Here is a 25,902-nt window from a genome sequence, read left to right as displayed (position 1 = left end):
TACCTGCCTCGGTGTATGTGGCTGGTGCCCTAACCACTGAGTTATGGGCACCGCCTACCCCACGTTCTTTAATGTGGTCGAGCCAGATATCTGCCTTATATGACTTGTGATTCCCTCCCCATGGGCTGGCTGGATAGAATCTACTAGACTGGTCCAACTGATCTGGACACTGCGCGTCGACCATGGATATGTCACAGTGTCCACCTCTCAAATCACAGTGTGACTTTCAGGAACTCATGCCTTTTTGCTTTAAACCTACCAGTTAGGCTTGGTGCCTGTAGCTCAGTGGCTAGGGTGCCAGCCACATACACTGGTGCTGGTGGGTTTGAACCCAGCCCGGGCCTGCCAAACAACAACGACAACTACAACCAAAAAACAGCCGGGTGTTGTGGCAGGTGCCTGTAGTCCCAGCTACTTGGGAGGCTAAGGGAAGAGAATCGCTTAAGACCAAGAGATTGAGGTTGCTGTGAGCTGTGACGTCACAGCACTCTACCAAGGGTGACATGGTAAGACTCTGTCTCAAAAAAAAAACACCAATGAAAACTTCACAGGGCAAACATATTTGGATAATGCCCTGGAACCCCAAAAAGGCAATGGTCCCAGGGCCCTTTCTCTGTCTGCACGGCACACACTCCCTGCCCTCTGAGTGTGCAGTGAACACCCTAGGACCTGTAAGTAATAAAACATTTTCTGCCATCTCGTTTCTCTTCTACTCACTGAAAGAGGCCTTTCCATCTTAACACACTAACTGCTACACTAGGAAAAAATTGTTTTCCTTGGGGCAACAGTGTTTTATTAGGTCAAGACCATATATGCTTCGAGAAGCTCTGGGGTCAAAACCAGTGTCAGTTAAGTACAACTCAGACAGCAGTTAATGTGTAAATATCCTAAATTAAACACACTGGAAGTGAAACCCAAATCCAGCGTTGATGGAGTTAAAGACTGACACTGCTGTCTCTGCAGATGCCATGTGGGCAGCTGGAGCGATTGAGTGAAGGCAAACTTATTAACATGAATGAAGTAATGAGGCACAGTGAAAAGGGAGATGACTCTCTCAGGGAAAGTAACCCAGGCAAAACGTTTCAGATTAAAGAAACTGTGAGACCTTAGCACGTGTAGTATACAATCATTGCATGTTAAATACGCTGAGATCAAACACCCAATTTGGCCTTCTCAGGCCTCTGATACAAACATCACCATGTCCCTCCCTTATAGAGAATATGTAGATGCTTTCTAGTAAATAAATTGTTACTATAAAATACATCTTCATGAGGAAGAAGTCCCTCACAGTAAGAAGAAAAGACGCTGGGATGACAATGATGACAGGGCTGGTGTGGGGGAGCACTGCGTGTGAAAACAACTACTTACATATATTACTCCCCTATGTGCCCTGGTTCCCAGGAGATCAAACTATCAAAGAGTTCAAATTTTCAGGATTTTTTTTTTTTTAATGAGGCCTCTGGAAATAAGAGCATTAGTTTGACTTAATGACCCAATCCTGCCCCCACACCTTTGGGGTACCTACGACTTATGTCCCTAGTGTAGGGTCTTGTCACTGATGAAGAGACCAGGGTCCAGAGTGACTTTTGCCGTCTATCCCAGTTTGATCGTACTTGAAAGAATAAAACTGAGCACAGAGAAGAAATCTGTGTATTGAAAACTGCAGCAGACGGCAGTACGAGAGGACTCCAGAAGAGGGCGCAAGACCACAGGCCGGCAGGATCGACCACTGTCCTCTCTCACAACCTGAACCGGCAATGAACCATGGACCACCTACGTGATCATGTCTTCAGGCTCCTTGTTGGACATCTGCACACTGGTCATACACATCGGTCTCCCAACTTCCTTGTCCAGATGTCTGAGGATGTTGTCTAATGCCTTCCTTACTTGAGGATAATAAACTGACATTCCTAGGGGGAAAAAACAAACTCGCAGTTAATATCAGAAATTAGGTGAAGAATACTTACACTTACTTTCTGTAATAAAAGCCTATCAATCTTCAAATGATATTAGCTTATTGTTGTCACACACAGAAAAGGAGTTTCACTTGGGATATATTCCTCCTGGTCATCAGCTATATCATATTGCAATGATTGGAGAAATTGTGTAAAATTATGCAGAAAACTGAAGTTGACTCTTAACACCAAGATTTATAACTGTTACCAAAAAATATAATCATTTCTGTGCGGCCGTGTAGTGGTGTAACAGTATTAGGCAAATGTAGGCATCTTAGATTAGAGCGTCAGATTTTTACCCAAGAGCATCAAACTGTATTACAAAGCAACTTATTTATTTCAGTGAATACTAACCTATGACTTTTGCTTCCTCATCTGTCAAGGTTTTATTGAGAAAAATTTTCTTTACACGGAGGGTATTTCCTGAGGGAAGGATAACTCCAGTGGTCGGCATGGGCGGCTCGCCGTCCTTCTGCTGCAGACTGTCCGCTATCACTAGGAAGACCCTGAGGCCGATGTTCATTCTCTTCAGAGAAAACAGTTTCGAAAGGAAGAAATGAGAATGCCACAGATTATCTTTTATTCATATAGGAATATTTCATCAAATAACACTAGGGCGATGGGAGGAAGGAGGATGTTAGGATGTTAGGAAAACTAATCTTCCTGTCCAGAATTTGAAAGGAGCCCAGGCATTACAGCATGTGTTAATACCAAATTCCCAAATGCCGCCCTGACTTCTGTGGTCAGCCGGCTCTCTTTTGGCTTGCTTAGCCCTCTTCCATCCATCTCCTCAACTCTCCTTTCCTCCTAAACTCCCCTCTTCTCTCTACCCCTCTCGGCAGATGACTTGCCTTCTACTTCTCAGAAAGAAAAACGCCATCAACTCCCCTCAGTCTCTCACTATAAATCACAACAGCCCATTCCTACATCCACATCTTTACTCCAGTTACAGTCAGGAGCTGACGGTCTTCCTAGCTGCTGGAACTGCATTTGTGCTTGCATTTTGGGTAATGGCTGGCATGCCACCAATTAACTGTCCCTTCTCTTTCCTGCATCTTCAGCATGGCCCTTATAACTGAATATACCCCACTTCTCTTACCTATACTATCTTTTTTTTTTTTTATATATTTCTTTTTTTTTACTTTTTTTTTTTTTATTTTTTATTTTTTTATTTTTTGGCCGGGGCTGGGTTTGAACCCGCCACCTCCGGCATATGGGACCGGCGCCCTACTCCTTGAGCCACAGGCGCCGCCCTACCTATACTATCTTAATGGAACAAAGTATTTTCCTGAAGCAGCTCTCACTCATCAGTGACCACACCACTCAGGACAGCAGGCCTGATTCCAGCAGGCTACTCGACTATGCAGCAGCGCGGACACTGTCGAGTCCTCCTTTCCTCCCACAACACACCCTTCCCCTCTCGGCACCGGGGTGTGTCACCTCTACCTGCATTTCAGGCTTAGCCTTCTTTACTAGGGCATTAAACGTCAGACTGCTTCGCAGCAAGGTCCTCCTAGGCTGCGCCCCCTCTCATTGCATGTTCTCTCCCTAAGCAATTCCAGGTATTTGCAGAGCTTCGGTTACTGCTCAAGACAAATCACCCACAAATTTTGAGCCTGGCCTCTCCTCTGAACTCAGACCCTCCAACACACCTGACATTTCTACTCGGAAGTCAAAAGGTTATGCACGTTTAAATCGCATGCATCGCCTTTTCCCCCAAGCTGGATTCCCCATCAGTGTTCTCTTTCTGTGGGAATGGTCTTTCCTCTGCACCACTGCTGTCCCAGCCCTGGCTGTCACTGTCCCTGCTCCATGCCTCCAGCTGTACATCCTAGTGAGTGTGCAGGAGCGGTCACTGTACTACTGTGAGAAACTAAAACTTCATTTACTTTTTACTTATCTAAATATGATTAAAATGTTAAACTTCACTCATCTTTACATGACGTAGCAGTGGTACCTTCCCTTAGTCTAAATGCCAGGTACTCGCATGTCCTGTGGTCAGTACGGAAAGAAGTGGGAAAGCTCGACAGCGCTGGGGGTGGCAGGGAGAACCTCACTCACACGCTCTCTCAGTGTATTGAAATCGATGCACTCGATTAAATGGGTTAATCGGTAATTTTGTCTGGGTTTAATTAAATTAGTTCTCACAAGCTTTTAGAATGATTCTCAAAAATAAAATACACACTCTGGATAATCTTAACAAAGTGAATCTGATGAATAACCACCACCACCCAACAACCCAGCTGGCCTGATACTTTTTTCTCTTTCTAGTATAAGAGCCTCAGTGGGGAGAAAAACTGACTTCAGAAATAAACCTAATCAGTGGAAAAACTATTTTTGAAAATTGGAGATTCAAGAAAATTGTCTTTTCTTTTATGATTTTTGTTGCTGGAAACCAAGCTAAGTATGTCACCTGTAAACACACTCACGTTTGCCTACTTTAAAAATCTGGGAAATAATTATTAACCTACCTTTAAAATCTTCAAAATGAAAAGCCTTTCTTACTCATTTGTTAGCCCCACAAATTGCATCTTAGGATTCAATTACAAGAAGGAGCTTATTATTTAAAAAATATAAGCAAACACCTATTTCGCCTTTTTACATAAGCAATTAGTTTATAATATATTTTAAAACAGCCTGAAAACGTAATGTTTAAAGAGTGAATCAGTTTAACAGTGAAAAATGGGGACATAGAAGTAGGATATAACATTTATTTATTTATTTACTGTTCTTGTTGATTACTTTTTATTATAAGCTTCATCTGGGGAAAAGGATTTTTACCTGTTCTTTCTCCAACACCTAGAATAGTACTTGGTACATTTTAGGTGCTTAATGAAGGTTGGATAAATGACATTGATTAAAGAACACTTTAAATATGAATCATCTGAAGTACAAGACCCCTGAGCTCATCAAGTCATAACTCAGACGTAGTCTGGGCTAAGTCGGCCAATGTGGGAAATCTTCTCTGGCATACGGCAGTGGTCTCTCCAGCAGGGTACATGGGTCCTTGTGGGTGAGATAGTTCACTGCAAAGCTTAAACACCACTATTAAGCTATCATAAAGGTGAAATCACTTGGCCCAGCCCGCATCTGTAGTAAGAGGCAGAGGTGGGATTTGAACCTAAGAGTTGTGATTCCAGACACCGGGGCCCACGAAGGTGGGAGACACACGGCACAGGATAGCGCGTGACCACTTCCTAATTCTTTACTTACCTCTGGATTAATGGTGAAAGTTTTAGCAGATTTCCCAACACTGAGAAGATCAAATATGATTTCTTTCATTGCAAAATCCAAACGTTCCTAGGGGACAGAAAAAAAGCACTTAGTATATCCTCCTAACTTGCGACTACGTGTCGGGCGTCACGCTAAGCGTCATACAGAGACGGCATCAACAGAGGTCTCTGCCATAAAAAGTCAGTCGATCTGAACACAAGAAAAATACGTATGAACTAAGATTTAAACATACGACTGTATAACACATAACTAGTGAACGATATGTTTAGTACCCCAGCCAACAGGATAAAAATTTTAAACATTCATTCACAAAAAGCATATTCAAAGATCTAAGTGAAAGAATTCCCAGAATGGTGATGAAAGCAAGTCCCAAGGCAACAGCCACACGGCAGGCTGGGAGAGCAGCTGGTCAGACTGGGTTAGAAAGAAAGAGGGTGAGTCCGGGAAGGAAATAGCCAAGAAAAAAAAAAAAGATAAGTAGTAAGATTAACTGATGGTTGAGAGGAGTTTTATAGTCCTGCTGGAATCTTGCAGTGAAGTGATTAAGCCAAGGGAGTAAGGCCAATTCTGGCAAAAAAGAAAAGGGAAGATGGTAAAGGTTTTCTGAGTACTAGACCCACAGGGCAGGTCGGTGTTGTTACTATCACCGAATCACTTATCTAATTATCATTACTTCTGTGCCCAGTAAATAGAAAGGTATTCATATATTTAAATATTCCTTATTTCTTCACTGTCAACAATAACTACAGCATGGATCACCTAAATCATCGTAGTTTCAGTTCAAGGAGAACATAATAAATACTCTGCAATCACAGCATTTTCCTAAGCTGAGAAGGTGACCCTCACCTTTGGTCCCCAGGATGATGTCCCATAAGGAAATGTGACCAAGCCTTAGACTGGCCCACTCAATAGCCATTTGGTCCCTTCAAACACGCCTTCCTTTACCGCAGAGGGAAGAAAGATAAAACTGTATTTCCCAAGATTCCTTGTAACAACAAGCTTCAGGATACTCATGTGAGTCTTTGGGAACTGGAGTGCGTGAAAAGGGTGAAGGAGGAGTGAAGAATCCATCTTACTGGGAGGGATGATGGTGGATGGAGCAGGATTCTGAAGTACACCTATTTACAATGACTTATTTGGCCACCTTTTTTTTTTTTTTTTTGAGAGAGGGAGTCTCACTATGTCACCCTCGGTAGAGTCCCGTAGCGTCATAGCTCACAGCAACCTCAAATTCTTGGGCTTAAGCAATTCTCTTGCCTCAGCCTCCCAAGTAGCTGGAACTACAGGTGCTCACCACAACACCAGTGCATGTGGCTGGCACCGTAACCACTGTGCTACAGACGCCGAGCCTCAGCTGCCTTTTGATTTTGGGAGAGGCAACAGCTTTCACAGCCCAACTCTGCGATCTGCTCTTAAGTCATTCAGACTAGAATTTCTGTTTAGCCCTGCTAGCAATTTTGTGAGCTAGCTATAATCCTTAAAAGATCACTTTAGGTTCAAGTAGCTGCAGTGAATTCTATTATCTGTACCTAAGAACCTAGATTAACGAACACAATTTTCTAAGACGTTTCAAGACATTCAGGATGTAACTAGTAAATGGACTAACTTCAGGATTATGAGACACTTTCTCGGCCCCACCTCAATTAAAGTCCTTGTGGCTCATGCATGTAATCCTAGCACTCTAGAAGGCAGGGTGGGAGGACTGCTTGTGGCCAGGAATTTGAGATCAGCCTGAGCAAGAAGAGTTAAGACCCTCTCTCTATAAAAAATAGAAAATTTAGCCTATGTGGTGGCAGACACCTGTAGTCCCAGCTTCTTGGGAGGCTAAGGCAGGAGGATCACTTGAGCCTAGGAGTTTGAGGTTGCTGTGAGCTGTGATGACTCCCACTGCACTCTAGCCTGGGTAACAGAGCGAGACTCTGCCTTCAAAAACAAAAAGACAAACAACTTCCATCTATGGGTCTCCTTTCCTTTTCCAAATATGGAGATTAATTTAAAGTTACGTAGTCACAAAATTATTAGCATCCTTCGTTACTTTTAAAGCATACTTTTGTTTTTCACTATCAATATTAATGTTCTGTTATGTTTTTAGATGTATAAAAATTTTAAAGCTCCAACTTATTACAAATTACTCTTACAATTTACATGCATACATATTAAGAGGTGAAGCACTCACCTGAGCAATGAACTGAATAATCTTCACAAATATATTGAGAGGTGTGTCACGAGGAACCACACTTCGCGAGCCTTTTGGAAAAAGTGCTGACACTATGCTCATAAGACGACTATAGGGAAAAAAAGATTTTGTGATAATGAGGCTATGACATTAGCAGCGTATTAGGCAAAAATTCTTCTTATTCTTCATAATATATCAAGATAATTCATATTCATCCCCAAAGTATTTATAACGCTTACTAAAATCCACTACTGTGGTTTTTTCAAAATAAGATTTTATTGTAAATGTACTTTTCAAAAAAAAAGGCCCTTACCTTTGAGTTACAGTGTTGCTTTCACATTTTATTCTAATTACATAAACCCACAATAATCTATACAACGATTCCAGTGCAACTCGAGACATTTTAGGATCTTTATTCTGTGTAAAAACAAAAGAGAATAAAAATAGACTTATTGAAATAATTGCCATAATTTAGAATCAAATACATTCTCTGTTAATAACTAAAAGACTCAACCCCCTTTTTCGCATTCAATGTAAAGTTTAAATACGTAGGTACACAAGTGGCCTATGGTACGTATAGATGAGTCAAAAGTAACCACGGATATGGAAATTCTGAGTCTTTCCTTGCATTTCCAAAAAAACACTAAAATTTAAAAATTATACTGATATTTCTAAGAAATCTGTAATTATACATACATCAATTTACTTGATAATAAATGGTCTGCACTCTAATATTGACAGCATTAAAAAAAGGATTATTCCTTTTTAGACTAATTCATTTATAGCCCACATAAACACAGTTAAAATTTAAAACACCAAATGGTATTGTCATTTGCATTTATGAAATGATGCAAATTGAGTTTATATCTCTATAAGAGAGAATATGAAATAGGCATGGACTCTGACATGGAAAAACTGGGATTAAATCTAAGCTCTATCCTTCGGCATTATTACACTACTCTAAGCCACAATTTTTCTCATATCCCAAATGGAGATAGTTGGTACCTACCTCACAGAATAATAAAGTGAGTATCTGTAAGGCCCTCGAACAGTGTCTGGCATGTGTTAAATATTTACTAATTGTTAAGTCTTATACCTTTAATTTTTATTTAGAATCAGAACATTATTCAAATTATGATATAGAATCAGAAAGTTATTCCATTTCAATCATGATTTGATCAGCAAAAGGTAAGGATCATTCTAGCTGCACTGAAAAATAAAGTTCTTAAATGATTACAGATAAGTAATAAGTTTTAATTGTGAATTGTAAAAATGTAGCTAATAATCTCCTTTATTAGGAGAAACTATTTTTTACATCAATGGATTAGTTATAGGATGCATCAATTACTATAATTTACATTTTAAAAAATTAGGTTTGGGGGATTTCTCATTGTTAAACAATTATTTTCCATTTAGCAATCCACAAATGAGGTTTTAGAAACATTAAGTGATTTACTTTAGCCATTCTATGTTTTCTTAAGATATAAAATAACGAACATCTACTATGTATTATTTAGAACAATGCAAAAAGATAACTGAGCATGTTTTCTTAAAAGACTTAGTAGAAAACATAATTTTTACACATCTAGATGAAGATTTGATACAATTAAGAATGAAAAATCAATTACTCTGTTGGTCAGAGTCTCAGCGTTGACCCCTCTCTCTGTTACCAGATCCACAGTGATCCCAAATTTCAAATATACTCCCCGAAGTATGTTTCTATTATATTTGCTACTAAAGTAACATATAATGTGTAATAATGTAACAACCAAGCTTTTTGTAGTAATGTCTTTAAGAAAACATAACTTTTCTATCATTCCAACCCAAGATACCAGATATCAAAATATGAACTCTGCCAGGGGTTGGGGAGGTAGGGATGGAGGAACAGGCATTGCCCAGAGATCTGCAGGGCCGTGAGAACACTCCGTGACTCTCACATGGCAGGTGCGTGTCATTACAAACTTGCCCAAATCCACAGAATGTACAATAGCTAGCATGCACCTTATTGTGAACTGTGGACTTGGGTGATCAGGATGTGTCAACGTAGGCTCAATGGTGACACAGGTGCCACTGTGGTGAGTGATGCTGATACTGGAGGAGGTTAGGCATACAGTGGATAGAAGGCATCTTAGAAAATCTTTTTTTTTTTTTTTTGAGACAGAGTCTCAAGCTGTTACCCTGGGTAGAGTGCCATGGCGTCACAGCTCACAGCAACCTCAAACTCCTGGGCTTAAGTAATTCTCTTGCCTCAGCCTCCCAAGTAGCTGGGACTACAGGTGCTCGCCACTATGCCTGGCTATTTTTTTGGTTGCAGTTGTTGTTGTTTAGCAGGCCCAGGCAGGGCTCGAACCCACCACCCTCAGTATATGTGGTGGGTTCGAGCTACAGGAAATCCCTACAGGAAATCTTTGTACTCTCCTGTTTTGCTATCAACCTAAAATTGCTCTTAAAATAATAAAGTCTAAAAAAAAAAAAGTCCTTAGTTTTTATGTACACATCAGATAATTGCATGATGGTATTAAATGCTATTTAAAAAATATTAATAAAAATACATTAAAATATTTAAGTCCTATTCTACATAAAAAATGCTCTTATAAATGATTAAATATAAAAGTATTTAAATTATCTTAAGTGATGAGGTACATGGCATGAAAAAACTTGATTTTGAAGTGTTCCAAGATAGATTATTTTATACAACTCCTATTGGCACAATGCTAGAAAAACAAAATGGCAAGTAATAAAAACAAATTGCTATATATTAATTATTTTTTCAGTCACTACAATACAGCTACATGTGTCTGAACAGTAAAACCATCCTAAATTGATAGAAGCCTTAAACCAAGATATATAATTCCTGAGTTACAATCTCAGTATAATTTAAATAATCAGATTATTACATAAATAAAAATATGACATTAATATACAACAAAGTTTTAATGTCAATAAAATATGATCTTTAGCAACAATTTTAATACACTTCTTTCCTTTTCTCTACTGTTTAGTCAAAAAAGCAATGATAAAATTCAAATCAATAGTATAAAAGATTTAAAAACTTATTCATCAAAATTGTATTAAAATTTAAGCCACTGTCTCCTTAATTTCATTGGAAATGGTTTCCAATAATAATAGCTAGATAATATAAATAGAATATTAAATAGAATATATTCTATTTAACTTAAAAATTAATTTTTTCATAAACAGGAGATAGCTCACTATAACCTCAACTTCAAGTGATCCTCCTGCCTCAGCCTCCTTATGGCTGTGACCATAGGTGTATACCACCACACCTAGCCTAAATACAATATTTTAAACTTGTAAATTTTCTCTGGGAGGCCGAGAGGGGTGGATCACCTGAGCTCACGAGTTCAAGACCAGGCTGAGCAAAAGTGAGACTCCTGTCTCTACCAAAAACAGGAAAAACAGCCAGTAGTGTGGTAGGCACCTGTAATACCAGCTATGTGGGAGGCCGAGGCAAGGGGATCACTTGAGCCCAAGAGTTTGAGGTTGCTGTGAGCTGTGATGCCATGGCACTCTACCCAGGGCAACAGAGACTCTGTCTCAAAATAATATTAATAATAAAAATAGTAATAAAATTGTAAATTTTGGTGAAGAAGTGGCATTTAGTATCACTTATACCACTTAAAAATCATCTTTTGTGACCACATTAATATTAAACCTTCTGAATAGTGTTCCTCCTGTGTATTATTCTTCTTTTACAATACTATAAGCAAGTTCAAATAAATGCATTAGACATTCAATGCAACAATGGTAAAGGAAAAAAATGCCACACATAAAGGAAGTAAAGTAATATTTGACTTTGTGATGTCAGCACAACTCACCTGGAGTGTTTCTATTTGCTTTCTGATACTGTTGTTAGATGGCATCTAAATAAAGCAACGTAAGACAGCAAACATGAACATGAGATGCAGCACATGCATGTTAGATGAAAACAAGCACAAAACGAGACAGCTCTGCACCAAGGTCTCTATTTAGAAGAAATTCGAAATTTCCAAGACAGTGGCCAGAACTATTTAGAAAAACAAATCCCCCCAATTTGGGCATCCCAGGATATACCTACAATACTAAAACTAAGAGGAAACAGTGAAAATTTTGACTACCTAATTCTAAAGTGCTGCCTTTGAATGCAAACAACTTTAAATTTTTTCAAGAAATAGACTGCAGCAAAAAATACAAAACCTCTTCAAACTTTTTTTGCATAATCATCTTCTTATTCACCTATCCTCTCTTTAACAATTCTTCACAAATTTTAAAATCATTTTTAACACTAGCATCTAAATTGATATAAAAATATGGGAATAGAAGACTACCAAATTCTGGTAGGAGGATCCCTTGAGCTGGTCTGATACCAGCCTGAGCAAGAACAATATACCTGTCTCTTCTAAAAATAGAAAAATTAGTTGGGTGTAGTGGTGGGTGCCTAGAAGCTGAGGCAAGTGAATTGCTTGCGCCAGGAGTTTGAGGTCACTATGAGCTAGAGTGATGCCCTGGCACTCTAGGCTGGGATAATAGAGTGAGAGTCTGTTTAGAAAAAAAACAAAATAATAAATAAAAAATACAACTTCTTAGTGAAAATAAAGCACTCCCCTACATGCTATTTATGGGCATACAGGAATAAAGCCCGTTTCACAGTCACCAACTTTAAAAGTTGGTATGGTATTTCTGTATGTGCAATATCTTATGGCATGTTGAAATTCACATTTATTCTTATGGCTCTATAGAATAATGACTTGTGAATATCCCAGAATTATAGCCAGAAATATTTTCTTAAAATATTCAAGTAATCCAGGTTCATGTCTGCCATCCAGCAACTCAGAAGGCTGAGGCAGGAGGATTGCTTGAGGCTTGGAGCTCAAGACCAGACTGGGCAAAATAGCAAGATCTCATCTCTAAAAAAATACGAGAAAAATGAACTATAATCCCAGCCACTTGAGAGGCTGAGGCAGGAAGGTCACTGAAGCCCAGGAGTCCGAGGCTACAGCGTGTGCACTATCATCACACCACTGCACTCCAGCCTGGCAACAGAGAGACCCCAGCTCTTAAAATTAAAAATTAAAAAAAGAAAAAAATCCAGTATAGAAACATTACTTAGAAGGTAAGAAGGCAGACCAGAAGGCCAAGAGTTAAGAACCTGCAGGACTTTGGACACAAACCTATCTTTCTCATGTATTGGACCCTTGAGCACGAGATATTTATTTTCTTTCAGCCTCAGGTACCGTAGTAATCAAATGAAATACCATATTTTGAGAGTCTAGCATCCAGTAAGCATTGATAAAAATCAGTCATAAGAAGTAGAGGATCTACTAAATAAAAAACTGTTTTAAATTTTTGATATCAATAAATTACTTGAATCTCAAAGTAAATTTGGTAAGGCCTTTGATCATCTTTTCCTACGTATAAAACAAATAACTATTAGCATAGTTTTTCCTTGAATGTCAACTCCTTACCTCAACTATGCAGAGCAGCCACATTGCCTAAGACTTAATAAACAGAAGCCAATTCATAAAATTTCTGCTGAATAGAGCCTTAATGTAAGTTAAGGATTAATGGCCAAGACAATCATAGTCCAAATATTCATGCTAAGTGGCTCTTATCTCCTTAGCCTGGCAGACTGACATAGCTATTAATGAAAATGAACAATATGCCAGAAGTATTTAACAAGGGGTAAGGGTTCAAAGAAAACAGAGCATTTAAAATGAAAGCCTTAAGACAAAAAAAGTTAAAGTACCATGAAAGTATTGCAAATATGTTAGGTGAAAACGTATATATTTATATATAAAAAAAATTCCAACAAGCAACAGAAAAGTATGAACTGCTACGAAACCAAGCAATCTTTCAGAAACACTTAAATACATGTCTTAAAAATATTTTATTGATAATATGAAAAAAATACTATCCAGAAAATGATCACTTTTCTTTGAGGACCTGTATCTGTAAGAATTTACCAAAATTACCAAAATGAGAACGGAAACAAGTATACTGTAATTAATTAATACAATTTATTTCCAAGTTGGATGTTAAGGAGTTTAATCAGCTTGATATGGTCCTAGAAACTTTCATAAACAAATCAAAGAAGGTGTATCAATTCTCATCCCAATATAAATAGTACCAATATTTTTATCTAGAAAGAAAATAAATGTTTTTCAAAGACTTACATATTCGATATACCTTAGTAAGAAATCGTGGCGGTTTTGAAAATGATACACAGAGTGATACAAAAGATACAGAGATAAAATCCATACTTGCTCCGGAAGTATGAAAAAGAACCAGTCCTATTTCCTACAATACCACTGCAAGTTATGTGGCCAGAGACAAGTCATTTCGTTTATCTGTGCCTCTATTCCAATTCCATTATCTTCAAAGTATAAGATTTCAGACACAACTACAACAGGAACTTTACCTAACAAATGAAAACACTGTAACCTAATTGTACCCTCACATTAATCTGAAATAAAAAACAAAACAACAAAAAAACAAAGTATAAGGTTTTCAGTCTCAAATCTACCTTAAGAGAATGCCAGGAAATGAAATGTCAGGTCTGCAATGTTCCTGTAACTTATAAACAAATGTTCAAGTAAGACTCATCTAACACTGTATCAAAAGAATATTCAAATCAAGCATTTGCATGACATGCAGATGAGGATAATTCCCACATTGTGTCGGAATTGTGTTCCTACCCAAAGAAAAGCATCCTTCTTCCTCTTAGTATTATTTTTAGAACTAAGACTGAACACGGATGTGCCAAATAGAGTCATTAACAAGGAATACTATTCAGCCATTAAAAAAAATGGAGACTTTACCTCCTTCATATTAACTTGGATGGAAGTGGAAGACATTATTCTTAGTAAAGCATCACAAGAATGGAGAAGCATGAATCCTATGTACTCAATTTTGATATGAGGACAATTAATGACAATTAAGGTTATTGGGGGGAAGCAGAAAGAGGGAAGGAGGGAGGGGGGTGGGGCCTTGGTGTGTGTCACACTTTATGGGGGCAAGACATGATTGCAAGAGGGACTTTACCTAACAATTGCAATCAGTGTAACCTGGCTTATTGTACCCTCAATGAATCCCCAACAATAAAAAAAAAAACAAGCAGCCCTTCAATCAAGTCAGAACTGGTGCAGGAGTTTTTACATCTGTGTGGGTCCACTACCAAACTTGAAATTTCAGCTGGGCATACTTACATCAAATGTGATTTCAGTGATATTTAATTTTATTATCAAAGCTTTTTTCATATTGCTCTGTCTTGAGCCAATATTACTGAATTTTCTCAAAACAAAACACAAAAATCTGAAAGACTTTGTGAGATGTAAGTAATACACTCTGCAATCCACCCAAAACATATTAACGGATATTCTTAAATATAAGATAGTATAAATAAGATTCATTAAAAATACATAATTTTGGCCAGGCATGGTGGCTCATGCCTGTAATCCCAGCACTCTGGGAGGCTGAGGTGGGTGGATTTCTTGAGCTCACGAGTTCAAGACCAGCCTGAGCAAAAGCAAGAACCTGTCTTTACTAAAAATAGAAAAACTGAGGCAAGAGGATTGCTTGATCAAGCCCAAGAGTTGGAGGTTGGTGTGAGCTATGATGCCACTCTACCCAGGGCGATAGCTTGAGACTCTTGTCTCAAAAAAAAAAAAAAAAAAAAAAAAAATATATATATATATATATACACACACACATATGTAATTTTGTATTCATAAGGACAAACTTTCAAACAAAAGTTTATTCATATTTATATGATTCCCTATAGAAGAAAGTATATATAAGAAAAGGAATGTAGGGCGGTGCCTTTAGCTCAAAGGATTAGGACGCCAGCCCCATATACCAGAGGTGGTGGATTCAAACCCGGCCCTGGCCAAAAAAAAAAAAAGAAAAGAAAAGGAATGTAGCAGAGTATTCTTATGCAAGTGTATCAAAAGGAATGAAGGTTTTATTTTACACGGTTCAGTTTATTATATATGAATAAATAAATACATCATGGTCACTATTTACAGGTCAGAAATGTGATCACATCTTACCTTTAAATGTGACAAACAGTTTTGTAGGAAAATATGCCAGTTATTTAAAAAAAACTGTTTTTGACTGACACATAAAAGGCAGGTAATTAGTGGATATAAAGCCTGTGGGAAATGGGGAAAAGAGAGAATTAAAATTTGTCATGGATAGCACTAGACTCACCAATTACATTTCATTTCATTCAAACAGAAAATAGTTTGCATAGATTGCCCATGTGTAATAAGAAATACAACCTTATAGAACAATCTAACAAATAATAATTTTATATAAAGGATAAATTTCTGTAAGAAAAATTCCTTGCACTATCATAACTCCCTGAGTTAGAATACATTTATTCCCCCCAGGTCCCATCAGTCCCTCGTCCAGCAGAGTGGTTATGAACAGAAGACAGCCTGGCATTCCAGTGTGAGCCTTCTATTTGCCAGGAGTGTGGCTTCAGGAAGGGGGCGTTTAGTGCTCTAACCCCCCCTCTCCAAACACGTCAAGTGGAGGACAGTAACCACAATACCCCCACAGGCTTGTGAGGTTTAGCACAAGACAAAGAATACACAGCATTTGGTTCAATGCCTGGCACAACCAGGGTTTCTCGGCACTGTATCTCCAGTTCAGATGGTCAAATATTTGCCCAATTCTCCAAACATTCCCCAAAAGACTCAAGTTACACGAAATAGATGGTTAAGCGGGAAAAATGCCTCTTAATAGAAAAGATGTAATTATAAAATTATTGCCAAAAATTGGATGCTTTAGAATACAATCTATTCTGATGTAAAATAATTTGGGGTTTTAATATAAGACTACATTAAGTCTCTCCCATATTCTAATACTTGAGGGCAGTACAGTGAGACTCTGTCTCTACAAAAAAAAAAAAAACAAAAAACAAAAAGACAGGTAAACAGAGCTATGTGCACAGGATGACCTGTGGGTCAATGAGGGACCACATACACAATGGTGGTCCTCTCAAATTATAATAACGTATTTTCATTGTACCTTTTCTATATTTAGATGTTTGGAAACACAAGTACCAGTGTTAAAGTTGCCTACAGTATTCAGCACAGTAACTTGCTGTACAGGTTTGAGGCCTAGGAGCAATAAGCTGTGTTACGCAGCCTAGGTCTGTCATGGGCCATACCATCTCGGTTTAGTGCACATCCAGGGGTCTCCACCCTGCATCAGCACCTGGTACACAGCAAGAGCTCAATGAACAGCTATTAAATAACACTTCACCAGTATCTGCAGTGCCAGTGGTGTCCAACCCACAGCCCATGGGCTGCACGGTGATGTTTTAAGGATGGTGATTTGCTTGCCTGCGGGGTATGCATTGAACTTTTGCTTTGCTCATCAACTATTGTTAGTGTTTGTATATTTAACGTGTGGCCCTAGGCAACTCCTGTTCTTCCAATCTGTAACAGAGGAATTAAAAGCTGGGACACCCCCTTCATGATGTTTTCCCATAGATGAAATCGCCCGTCAATGCATTTACCGGAATATATCCCTGTCATTAAGTGACCCACAGTTACCTAGGAGGAAGTCGCAACACCTCATCAAGTGCAGAGCTTATAAAATTTAGAAAGTTTAAAGCAAAGCAGGAGAAAAACACATTATGTAAAATTTGCCCTCATAGTGCACTTCAGGGATTTTACAATTTCAGATTTTACGTTTATCTTAAATCTCCACTGAATTTGTAAAGTAGTTACTGAAACTCCCAATTAAATATGTAAAGGCTTGAAATGGTTTTTAATACCAATGAATGCTTCTTTCTGGAGCTCAGTTCAAAAGTAGTCTGATAAAGCATCTCCACAAAATTTTTCAAACAGGGAACATTCACTTCATTTTTAACAGCCTAGGTAAAAAGATAATGCAAAAAATGAAAATGGTTACAAATGTTAAACTATACAAGGATTACAGGAACTTTCTGTTGAGGTTTGAAATTAGTTAATAATTCACAGGGATTCTCATTGAAGTAATATAATGTGCCAAATGACCAGATGTTAAGTACATAAAATAAACCTGGTCCCTACCCTGAGCAAACAAGGGCAGACTATAGGCAAGTGGGCAAGCCATGGTTACACAGTACAGGACAAGTGCTCTAAGACAGACTGCTCTGTGCTCTTGGAGGACACAGAGCTGCCACCATGGAGAAACTCCACAAGGAAGTAAAAGCTAAGCTGGATCCAGGATCTCTCACCCAAATACTGCAAAACCCATTTAGCCTTCCTCCTCCTACTCTGCCCCAGTGTACTGGGACCCAGCCACGCCTGCCTCCGTGCTGTTCCTGGAACACTCAAAGCAAGCTCTTGCCTCAAGGTGCCTACACTTGGTTCTTCTGCCTAAGAAACATAGAAACTGCTCCTCCAGATAGCAAGTCCAATCCCTCAAGCCTTTAGATTCGCTCAACTGTCACCATCTCTTTCAAGGTAGTGGTCTTTCCAAATCACACTGTATTTAAAATTTCAACTCCCCAGGCGGTGCCTGTGGCTCAAAGGAGTAGGGCGCTGGCCCCATATGCCGGAGGTGGTGGGTTCAAACCCAGCCCCGGCCAAAACTGCAAAAAATAAATAAATAAATAAAATTTCAACTCCCTTGCCCCTTTAGGCAATCCTTAACCCCCCCAACGCCCTGCTTATGTTTCTTCATATACTTCTCACAATGGGAGATGGGGGACAGTCTCACTTTCTTGTAGTCAGTAGAGCACTATGGCATCACAGCTCACAGCAACTTCAAACTCTTGGGCTCAAGTGATCCTCTTGCCTCAGCCTCCTTAGTAGCTGGGGCTACAGGTGCTAGTTTGTTTTCTGTTCCCCACACTAGAGGAAGCTCAATGATAGTTTACCCCTCATGTTCACTGTGTGTTCTAACATATGGAAAGAAAAGATGAGACCCTCATGCAGAAAGCGTTCAACACACAAACAGTAAATAAATCAACAGACGCTGGCTAGGGAAAGAAGAGACGGGGGTTACTAGAGAGACGGGGCTGTCCCAGGAAGGAGGAGCTGCGTGCAGTGACCTTATGGGTTGATTCACAATGGGTCTTTCCTTGAAAAAAGGCACTGTAGATTTCATTAGCTAACTTAGGATTCGGGGGACCCTAATTTAATAGGACTGGTATCCTTAAAAGAAGGGGAAATTTGGGCACAGACATATATACAAGGAGAATACCATGTGAAAATGAAAGCAGGGACCAGGGTGACGGTTGTCCATGCCAAGAAACAAAGATTTCCAGTAAACCACAAGAGGCCTCCTAAGAAGCAGGGAACTGATGGTTCCTCACATCCTTAGGCGGAACCGACCTGCCCACACTTTGATCTCAGACTTCTGCTCTCTACAACCTAGAGATGATAAATCCCTGTTGTGAAGCTGCCCAGTTTGTGGCACTTTGTTAGGGCGGCCCTGGCAGACTAACGAACCTGAAAACAAAAGGAACCACCATGTAAAAGATGACTGGCAAGGGCAAGAGTCAAGAGTCTCTCTTCCTACAACCTACTCCCTCTGACGAATTACCTTAAAACCTAAAACCTACTCCTAGTTAGCAATCTACCAGAAACAGATTATCAGACCAGGGGAAGACGTGCACACGAGAGTGTGGGATAGGTCAGCAGTAATTCAGACCCCTTCGAGAAAAAGAAATCAGGTGGTTTTGTCAACAACAGCCTGAGGTTTGTGGGTTTTTTTTTTTTCCTTTAAATAAAATAACCCCAATTCACATGGCTAACAAGTAGGGTGAGGAGGCTATCTGACTGGAACCAACCACCTGCAAACCTTCTGTTTGTCCCCACCACAAATGACATTTTCAAATATTTAACTACAAGCAAATAAGCAAGACAGGCGAAGCGCATGAAAACCACTCTCGGTGTTTCAAATACTTAACTTTTCTTACAATTCTCTGTTTCCCTTTTCTATACGTGCTCAAAAGGGGGAACTTGAATACTCCAAACCAATCCCCACAGACACAGAGGTCCCAGGGCAGAGTTCAGTGTTTAAAAATGAAAGCCAATATGTTTGAAAATATTTCAAATTGTATATAAAACCAGCACAGTGTACCCCACGATTGCATAAATGCACACAGCTATGATTTAATAATAAAAAAGATAAAAATGAAAGCCAAAACCTTCAGTTTCTCAACATGTTATAAATGTTTTCATTTTATGAAATTCTACACAGCATAAAATTTGAATAAAAAGGATGCAATAAATTTCCATTTGTAGCCTAGATGGACTACAGGGGGCCAGATTTACCCTGTGATGTGAACCAACCAACCAACAAAATACATGAAATGATTCTGCAAAACACTGTACATAAGTCGTCAAAAGAAAGTGATGCTCCCACCCTCGGGAACAGATGGGAGGAACCCTTCCGTAGCCCCAGGTGACGGCCTGAGAGAGTTCGCAGGGAAGAAATGGAAGGATAGGTTGTAAGGTTCTTTGACAACACACAAATGATATGAAAATAAAATATACTTACAGCAGCTACAGGAATAAGAATCTCCACAAATAAACCAGCAAGTGCATGTTTTATATCTTTATCTTTCACTTCTAAGAAATACTGAGCACATTCCTTGAAGGGAGAAACATACACGTCAGTCAACAAAGAAGGGAAGGTTCAAAAACTCGTTATTATAGGATCGCGATAATTTTGTGCACTCTGCCATTTTATCAAATAAAATAAGGTCAATGCCATCTTCAAATCAAAAAGAAAGTTAATCCACACTTGTGACAATTTAAAACACTTGGAATAAGAAATTAATAATGATGCCATATTTGGTTCTTTTAAAAAGTCATAAAGAACAAAAACCATTAGGCTAATTCTATTTGCTGCCATGGGGAAGGTGTATCACCTGCATAAACTGAAATGATGCTTCGAAATCTTCTACAGGATACATTTTTACTCGAAAAAATTTCATTCCCATTATTAAGCTGATGACGCTTTGCACCACATGTGGGCTTTGCTCCTTTTGTCGCAGTTCTTTTAATTCTGTCACAAACTTCTTCCTTACAGCCTGAAACCTTTAATATACATGGAGACATAATTTGATTTGAAATTAAAAACTAATTTTCTGCATGGTATTTAAGAGTGAAAGGAAAAGAGGAGTTGCATAAATATCATCTCCTGTCTCTATACTCACGAAAAGTACCAGAAAAAACACAGAGTAAAATAAAACTGTTATTCTAAACTGGCTGTTCATTTTTTTTTTAATATTTATTTATTTATCTATTTAGAGACAAGAGTCTCACTTTGAGAGTGCTGTGGCGTCACAGCTCACAGCAACCTCCAGCTCTTGGGCTTAAGTGATTCTCTTGCCTCAGCCTCCCACCACAACGCCTGGCTATTTTTTGTTGCAGTTTGGCTGGGGCCGGGTTCAAACCTGCCACCCTCAGTAAATGGGGCCGGCACCCTACTCACTGAGCCACAGGCGCCGCCCAGCTGGTCATTATTTTAAAACTAGAAGTTCCTGAAGGAGAAATAGTAGTATTCCTATTTTCATATAATACCATCAGTACAGCACCATCACAATGTTACTTAGTAATCACGTAAAATAGTATCAAATAACCCACCTCTAAAACACCTCCGTATAACTCAGAGTAACTCTAATTTTTAAGGCTCTTTTTAATGAAATCTGTGATTACAGTCATATAGACAGCAGACTGCGGACTACAAATTTGTTCAAAGAGACAACCCAACCTATTGTAGAGTACCAATTGTCCCTTAACATCAATATCTCATTATACTGTAGAAAAACTGCAGGCGAGGAGAGGGAGGAACCGGGTTTCCCAGTGTGAATAAGCCACAGCATCAAAGGCCTTTGAAATGTGAGCATTTCACTGGATTCAAATTACCACAATTGTTAGGGGGGCTTAACTAGTAAGTTTTTCATTACTTTCATTGGAAAAAGAGAGTTAATAGTTTATTAAAAATAATGCCTTTAATTACATATTATGAAACAACTAAAGATTTTATTATTAATGTTACTTGAGGAAGACAGTTCCTGAAAGGTAAAATAACCTCAAACGCAGCATGTTTACCAAGGGTCACTGACTACAGTAAGGGGAAAAAAAGAAACACATTAACAAAACATGGGCTACGTGACATGAAAGTATAACATCTATAATAGATATTATACTGATATTACACTTATATCAAAGACTATGATACCATTTTGCATGAAAGTATTCTTTAACATTTCATTAAGAAAAATTTTATAAGGTAGATAAAAATTTTTCCACTGAAATATTAGAACTGAGGGGTTTTTAATTAAGTTTCTCATAAAAATTAGTCACTATAATCCAAGAAAACGCACAGGCAAGATTCAAACAGACCCCCGCCTTCCTCCATCTCTTCCTCTCCCCAGCGCTTCACCCCTCCGGTGCTATCAGCCTCATCCACAGTGGATCTGCCCATTCTTACCATCTAGAGTGAACTCAGCCATGATGTAGTGAACCTGCTACTGTACTTGGAATTTCTGTTCTATATTACTGAGACAGAAACTCATTTTTGATAAAATTAAAAATATCATGAACTATGATGCCATAAAGAGAAATATATCATTGCTCATATCTATTTTTGTACCTATATCCTAAATTAAGGATTCACTATTAATTAAATGTAAGTGAGATATTAAGATATTATTTATTGTCTATGTCTAAATCATTTAAAATATTCACTGGGCGGGCATAGTAGCTCACGCCTGTAATCCTACTTAGCACACTGGGAAGCTGAGGAGAGAGGATCACCACCTGAGGCTGGGAGTGCGGGACCAACCTGCTCAAGATAGCAAGACCTTGTTGCTACACAAATTAGGAAAATTAGCCAGATGTGCTGGCACATGCTTATAGTCTCAGCTGCTCAGGAGGCTGCAGCAGGAGGATTGCTTTGAGCCTAGGGGCTTGAGCTTGCAGTGAGCTATGATTATATCTCTGCACCCCAGCCTAGGAAACAGAGCAAGACTCAACTCAAAAAATAAAATACTCAAACTATGTTCTAAGTTCTGTAACATTCATTATACAAGGATCCCTAGTGTATTGCAAAGGATAAAAAGAAATAAAATATATTATTGATACTACAGTGCTAACTACTAAACATTAATAACTGTGCTTGCCTTCTTAGAATTTAGAAAGACTGTTATATGATGATTTTAGAGCCAAACATTTTTGAAAAAGCATCCAAGAAAATATGAATTGACACCTTTGTCTTTAAGTTTCCCAGAAGTAACAAAGGAAATATGAAATCTTCATATAGTTTTAACAGCAACCACAAGAAGCTAAAGACAAGTTTTCTGTTTACTAAAATGATGATTCAAGTAGAATTCAAATGACTGATTCCTAACAAAAAACACTTTTAATGAAGTAATCTAGTACCTTTTATCTTTCCCTTTTTGGTATCTCTTCTTTCTGTTCAAAATTCTGCTTAGTATTAAAACAAATAGGATGATTAGAAGATGCTGCTATGCTATCTCAGAAATGAAAGTACTCATCTACAGAGTAATAAAAGTAACAAGTAGCTCTGTGAAGACTTCTGAGAGCAATCCTAAAAAACACTCTGACAGGGCGGCACCTGTGGCTCAAGGTATATGGCGCCAGCCCCATATACCAGAGGTGGTGGGTTCAAACCTGGCCCTAGCCAAAAACTGCAAAAAAACCCCCACTTCTGACAGAATTTTTAAAAAAAGGGAGTAAGTCAATGTCCTGACTATGTTTAACAATTTCTGACTTGCTTGATTCAGACATTTATGGAAAACCCCGAGTAAATTAAAAGAAGTTGTGAGATTGAGGTCTGGATGTTACTTGAAGAGCCATAACGCAACTGAGAGTCATAAAGGCGGAGGAGACTTGATAACAGCTGCAGGACAACGACGGCAGCTCTCAAGCGATCAGTGTCTACGCTGTTAGTAATGAAGCATTCTACAATATCAAGCAAATTAAAATATGTGATTTATCACACTCACTTTGACTGGGCAAGAACCCCTATGACCTCTGCATATAAATCTGCAATAATGTGCACATTCCCAGTGTTGGTTCCTGAATATCTAGAAAGAAAAATATTTTTAAAAGACAAGCTTAATGTTTCATTTAATTTTTCTACAAACTCTTTCATAATAAATTTCAAAATTCCTTAGAGCTTCGCATAACTTTCTATGGATATTCATTTAAAGGATGATTCAAACCACATAAACTTCATTCCATCCCTAGATTTTAATCTACTGTAAAACTTAACCTCATGGCTCTCACAAATAGAAACTATGATGTTAAGAATTATTTTTACAAAATCTTTCCTCTAATAAACCAAGTGATAATTGCTTTGAACTCTGAAAACAAATGATCAATAGGAATCCGAATTATATTTAAACTGTCTAAACTTGGATTGTAAGAAAAATCACCAATCCCAAATTTGTATTTTTACTTACCCTTCCTTGTGTTTAAAGTGCTTAAAAGCTAAATTTAGAACTTCATGAACTAAGGGATCAGGTACAGGATGAACAGGAATCTAAAATAAAAAAGAATTATCAAGTTAAGAGTTAAGTAAGTTATTACTCTGAGAATTCTCATCATTTCAACTAATTAAATTAACAATTCAACTTTTGCCAGGCGTGGTGGTTCATGCCTATAATCCTAGCATTCTGGGAGGCTGAGGCAGGTGGATTGCCTGAGATCACAGGTTTGAGACCAGTCTGAGCCAGAGTGAGACCTCATCTCTAAAAATAGCCACGCGTTGTGGCAGGTGCCTATAGTCCCAGCTACTTGGGAGGCTGAGGCAAGAGATCACTTGAGCCCAAGAGTCTGGCGATGCTGTGAGCTGTGATGCCACAGCGCTCTATAGGGACAAAGTGAGACTCTGTCTCCCAACCCCCCCCCAAAAAATAAAAATAAATAAATAAATAAATAAATTTAACTTTCATGGTATCATCTATTTCTAATCTGCAGATGTTCCTTTTTTCTGAGACTCTCATTTTCTTTAACAGTTTGGTTACTTATCAAATTTCATATACTAAATTAAAGAATATTAGCTATTGGCCAGGCATGGTGGCTCACGCCTGTAATCCTAGCACTCTGTGAGGCTGAGATGGGTGGACTACTTGAGCTCGGTCTGAGCCAGAGCAAGAGCAAGACCCTGTCTCTACTAAAGACAGAAAAACTAGACCACAGACTGCCCACTGTGGTGGGCAGTCCCATCTACTCAGGGGGGTGAGGCAAGAAGATTGCTTGAGCCCAGGAGTTTGAGGTTGCTGTAAACTAAGATAATACCATGGCACTCTACCCAGGTCAACAGAGTGAGATTATGTCTCAAAAAAAAAAAAAATATATATATATATATATATTACTCACAAATCACTGAACTATGGACTTTGTAGGGTAAAAGCTGTAGTTGTTCCTGTTGTTGTTGGCATAATTGTCACTGTCAGAAAGCTAACAAATGCTGACACGTACCTCTGTGCAACACCAGAAGTAATCTGGAATGAGCTAGCCCCACACTCCATAAAATCCAATTTTCTACCATGAAACAGTGGCCAAAGGGATATAATCTTTTCAACAACTATTTATAGATTTATTAGAAATCTATCATTTAAATATCCCTCTTTTTCTTCTTCTTTTTTTTTTTTTGAGACAGAGCCTCAAGCTGCCACCCTGGGTAGAGTGCCACTCACAGCAACCTCCAACTCCTGGGCTGAAGCGATTCTCTTGCCTCAGCCTCCCGAGTAGCGGGGACTCCGGGCGCCTGCCACTACACCCACCTGTTTTTTGGCTGTACTTGTCATTGTTGTTTGGCAGGCCAGGGCTGGATTCGAACCCGCCAGCTCTGGTGTATGTGGCTGGTGCTTTAGCTGCTTTGAACTATAGGCGCCGAGCCCCCCTTTTTCTTCTTTAAAAAAGTGTATGTTATTTGACTTAATACAAAAAAAAAGTACATGCTAGTTCCTATTACATAAAAGAAACCAAAATATTTAAACCCAGTATCTAAAATCCCTGCTGTTCTACCACACAGTGACTGTTATATCTTTCCAGGCTCCTCCTGCACAGCCCTACATATCTGGATGTGCAAATAAATGCCTTACGTTCACTTAACAAAAGGTGCAGCATCCCTTGGCGGCTTTTCAGAGCTCCTTCTCATACTTTCTAATAGATGCGCACTGCTGGGTATTTAACAAGCCCCTTGTTAGTGAACATTTCGCTCCAGACTGTTGATATTCAAACACTATTACAATAAACACCTTGTGCACTTAACACTATCTACTTGTACAGTTAGTCCCAAAGGAAAGAGTCCAAGAGGAGGAACTGTTGGGTCAGAAGGAATACAAGCCACTGCTGATGTACATTCTAGCTCGACTTGGCCGTCCTTTGGTGTATGCGAGGGACTGGTCCCAGGACCCACCATAGACACCAAAATCTGCCGACGCCCAAGTCCTTTATATAAATGGATCAGGATTTACATACAGTCCACACACATCTTCCTGCATGCTTTAAAGCTTTCCTGGTTGACTTAAGGTACTTACTACAAGGTAAA

At 38.8% G+C, this 25,902-nt stretch overlaps 1 protein-coding gene across 13 annotated transcripts in view; it reads right to left on the bottom strand.

Moving 5' to 3' along the window:
• Window positions 1-25,902, bottom strand: part of FRYL (FRY like transcription coactivator) — a 267,043-nt gene that overhangs the window by 94,977 nt on the left and 146,164 nt on the right. For 10 of the 13 annotated variants that reach the window (XM_053577717.1, XM_053577710.1, XM_053577715.1 and 7 more), the window contains 12 exons: window positions 23,807-23,886; window positions 23,348-23,428; window positions 20,243-20,411; window positions 19,870-19,962; window positions 17,153-17,251; window positions 15,414-15,515; window positions 11,205-11,249; window positions 7,679-7,782; window positions 7,366-7,474; window positions 5,169-5,255; window positions 2,310-2,481; window positions 1,778-1,910 (listed from right to left, as the gene is read on the bottom strand). In XM_053577717.1, the coding sequence (XP_053433692.1) occupies window positions 1,778-1,910; window positions 2,310-2,481; window positions 5,169-5,255; window positions 7,366-7,474; window positions 7,679-7,782; window positions 11,205-11,249; window positions 15,414-15,515; window positions 17,153-17,251; window positions 19,870-19,962; window positions 20,243-20,411; window positions 23,348-23,428; window positions 23,807-23,886 (1,274 nt within the window). The remainder of the gene's footprint in view (window positions 1-1,777; window positions 1,911-2,309; window positions 2,482-5,168; window positions 5,256-7,365; window positions 7,475-7,678; window positions 7,783-11,204; window positions 11,250-15,413; window positions 15,516-17,152; window positions 17,252-19,869; window positions 19,963-20,242; window positions 20,412-23,347; window positions 23,429-23,806; window positions 23,887-25,902) is intronic. The other 3 variants (XM_053577719.1, XM_053577720.1, XM_053577721.1) reach the window with 1 other exon arrangement.

This window comes from Nycticebus coucang, chromosome 23 (genome assembly GCF_027406575.1).
Source record: "Nycticebus coucang isolate mNycCou1 chromosome 23, mNycCou1.pri, whole genome shotgun sequence".
Taxonomy (NCBI): domain Eukaryota; kingdom Metazoa; phylum Chordata; class Mammalia; order Primates; family Lorisidae; genus Nycticebus; species Nycticebus coucang.
This window is presented reverse-complemented; position numbering and strand designations above follow the sequence as displayed.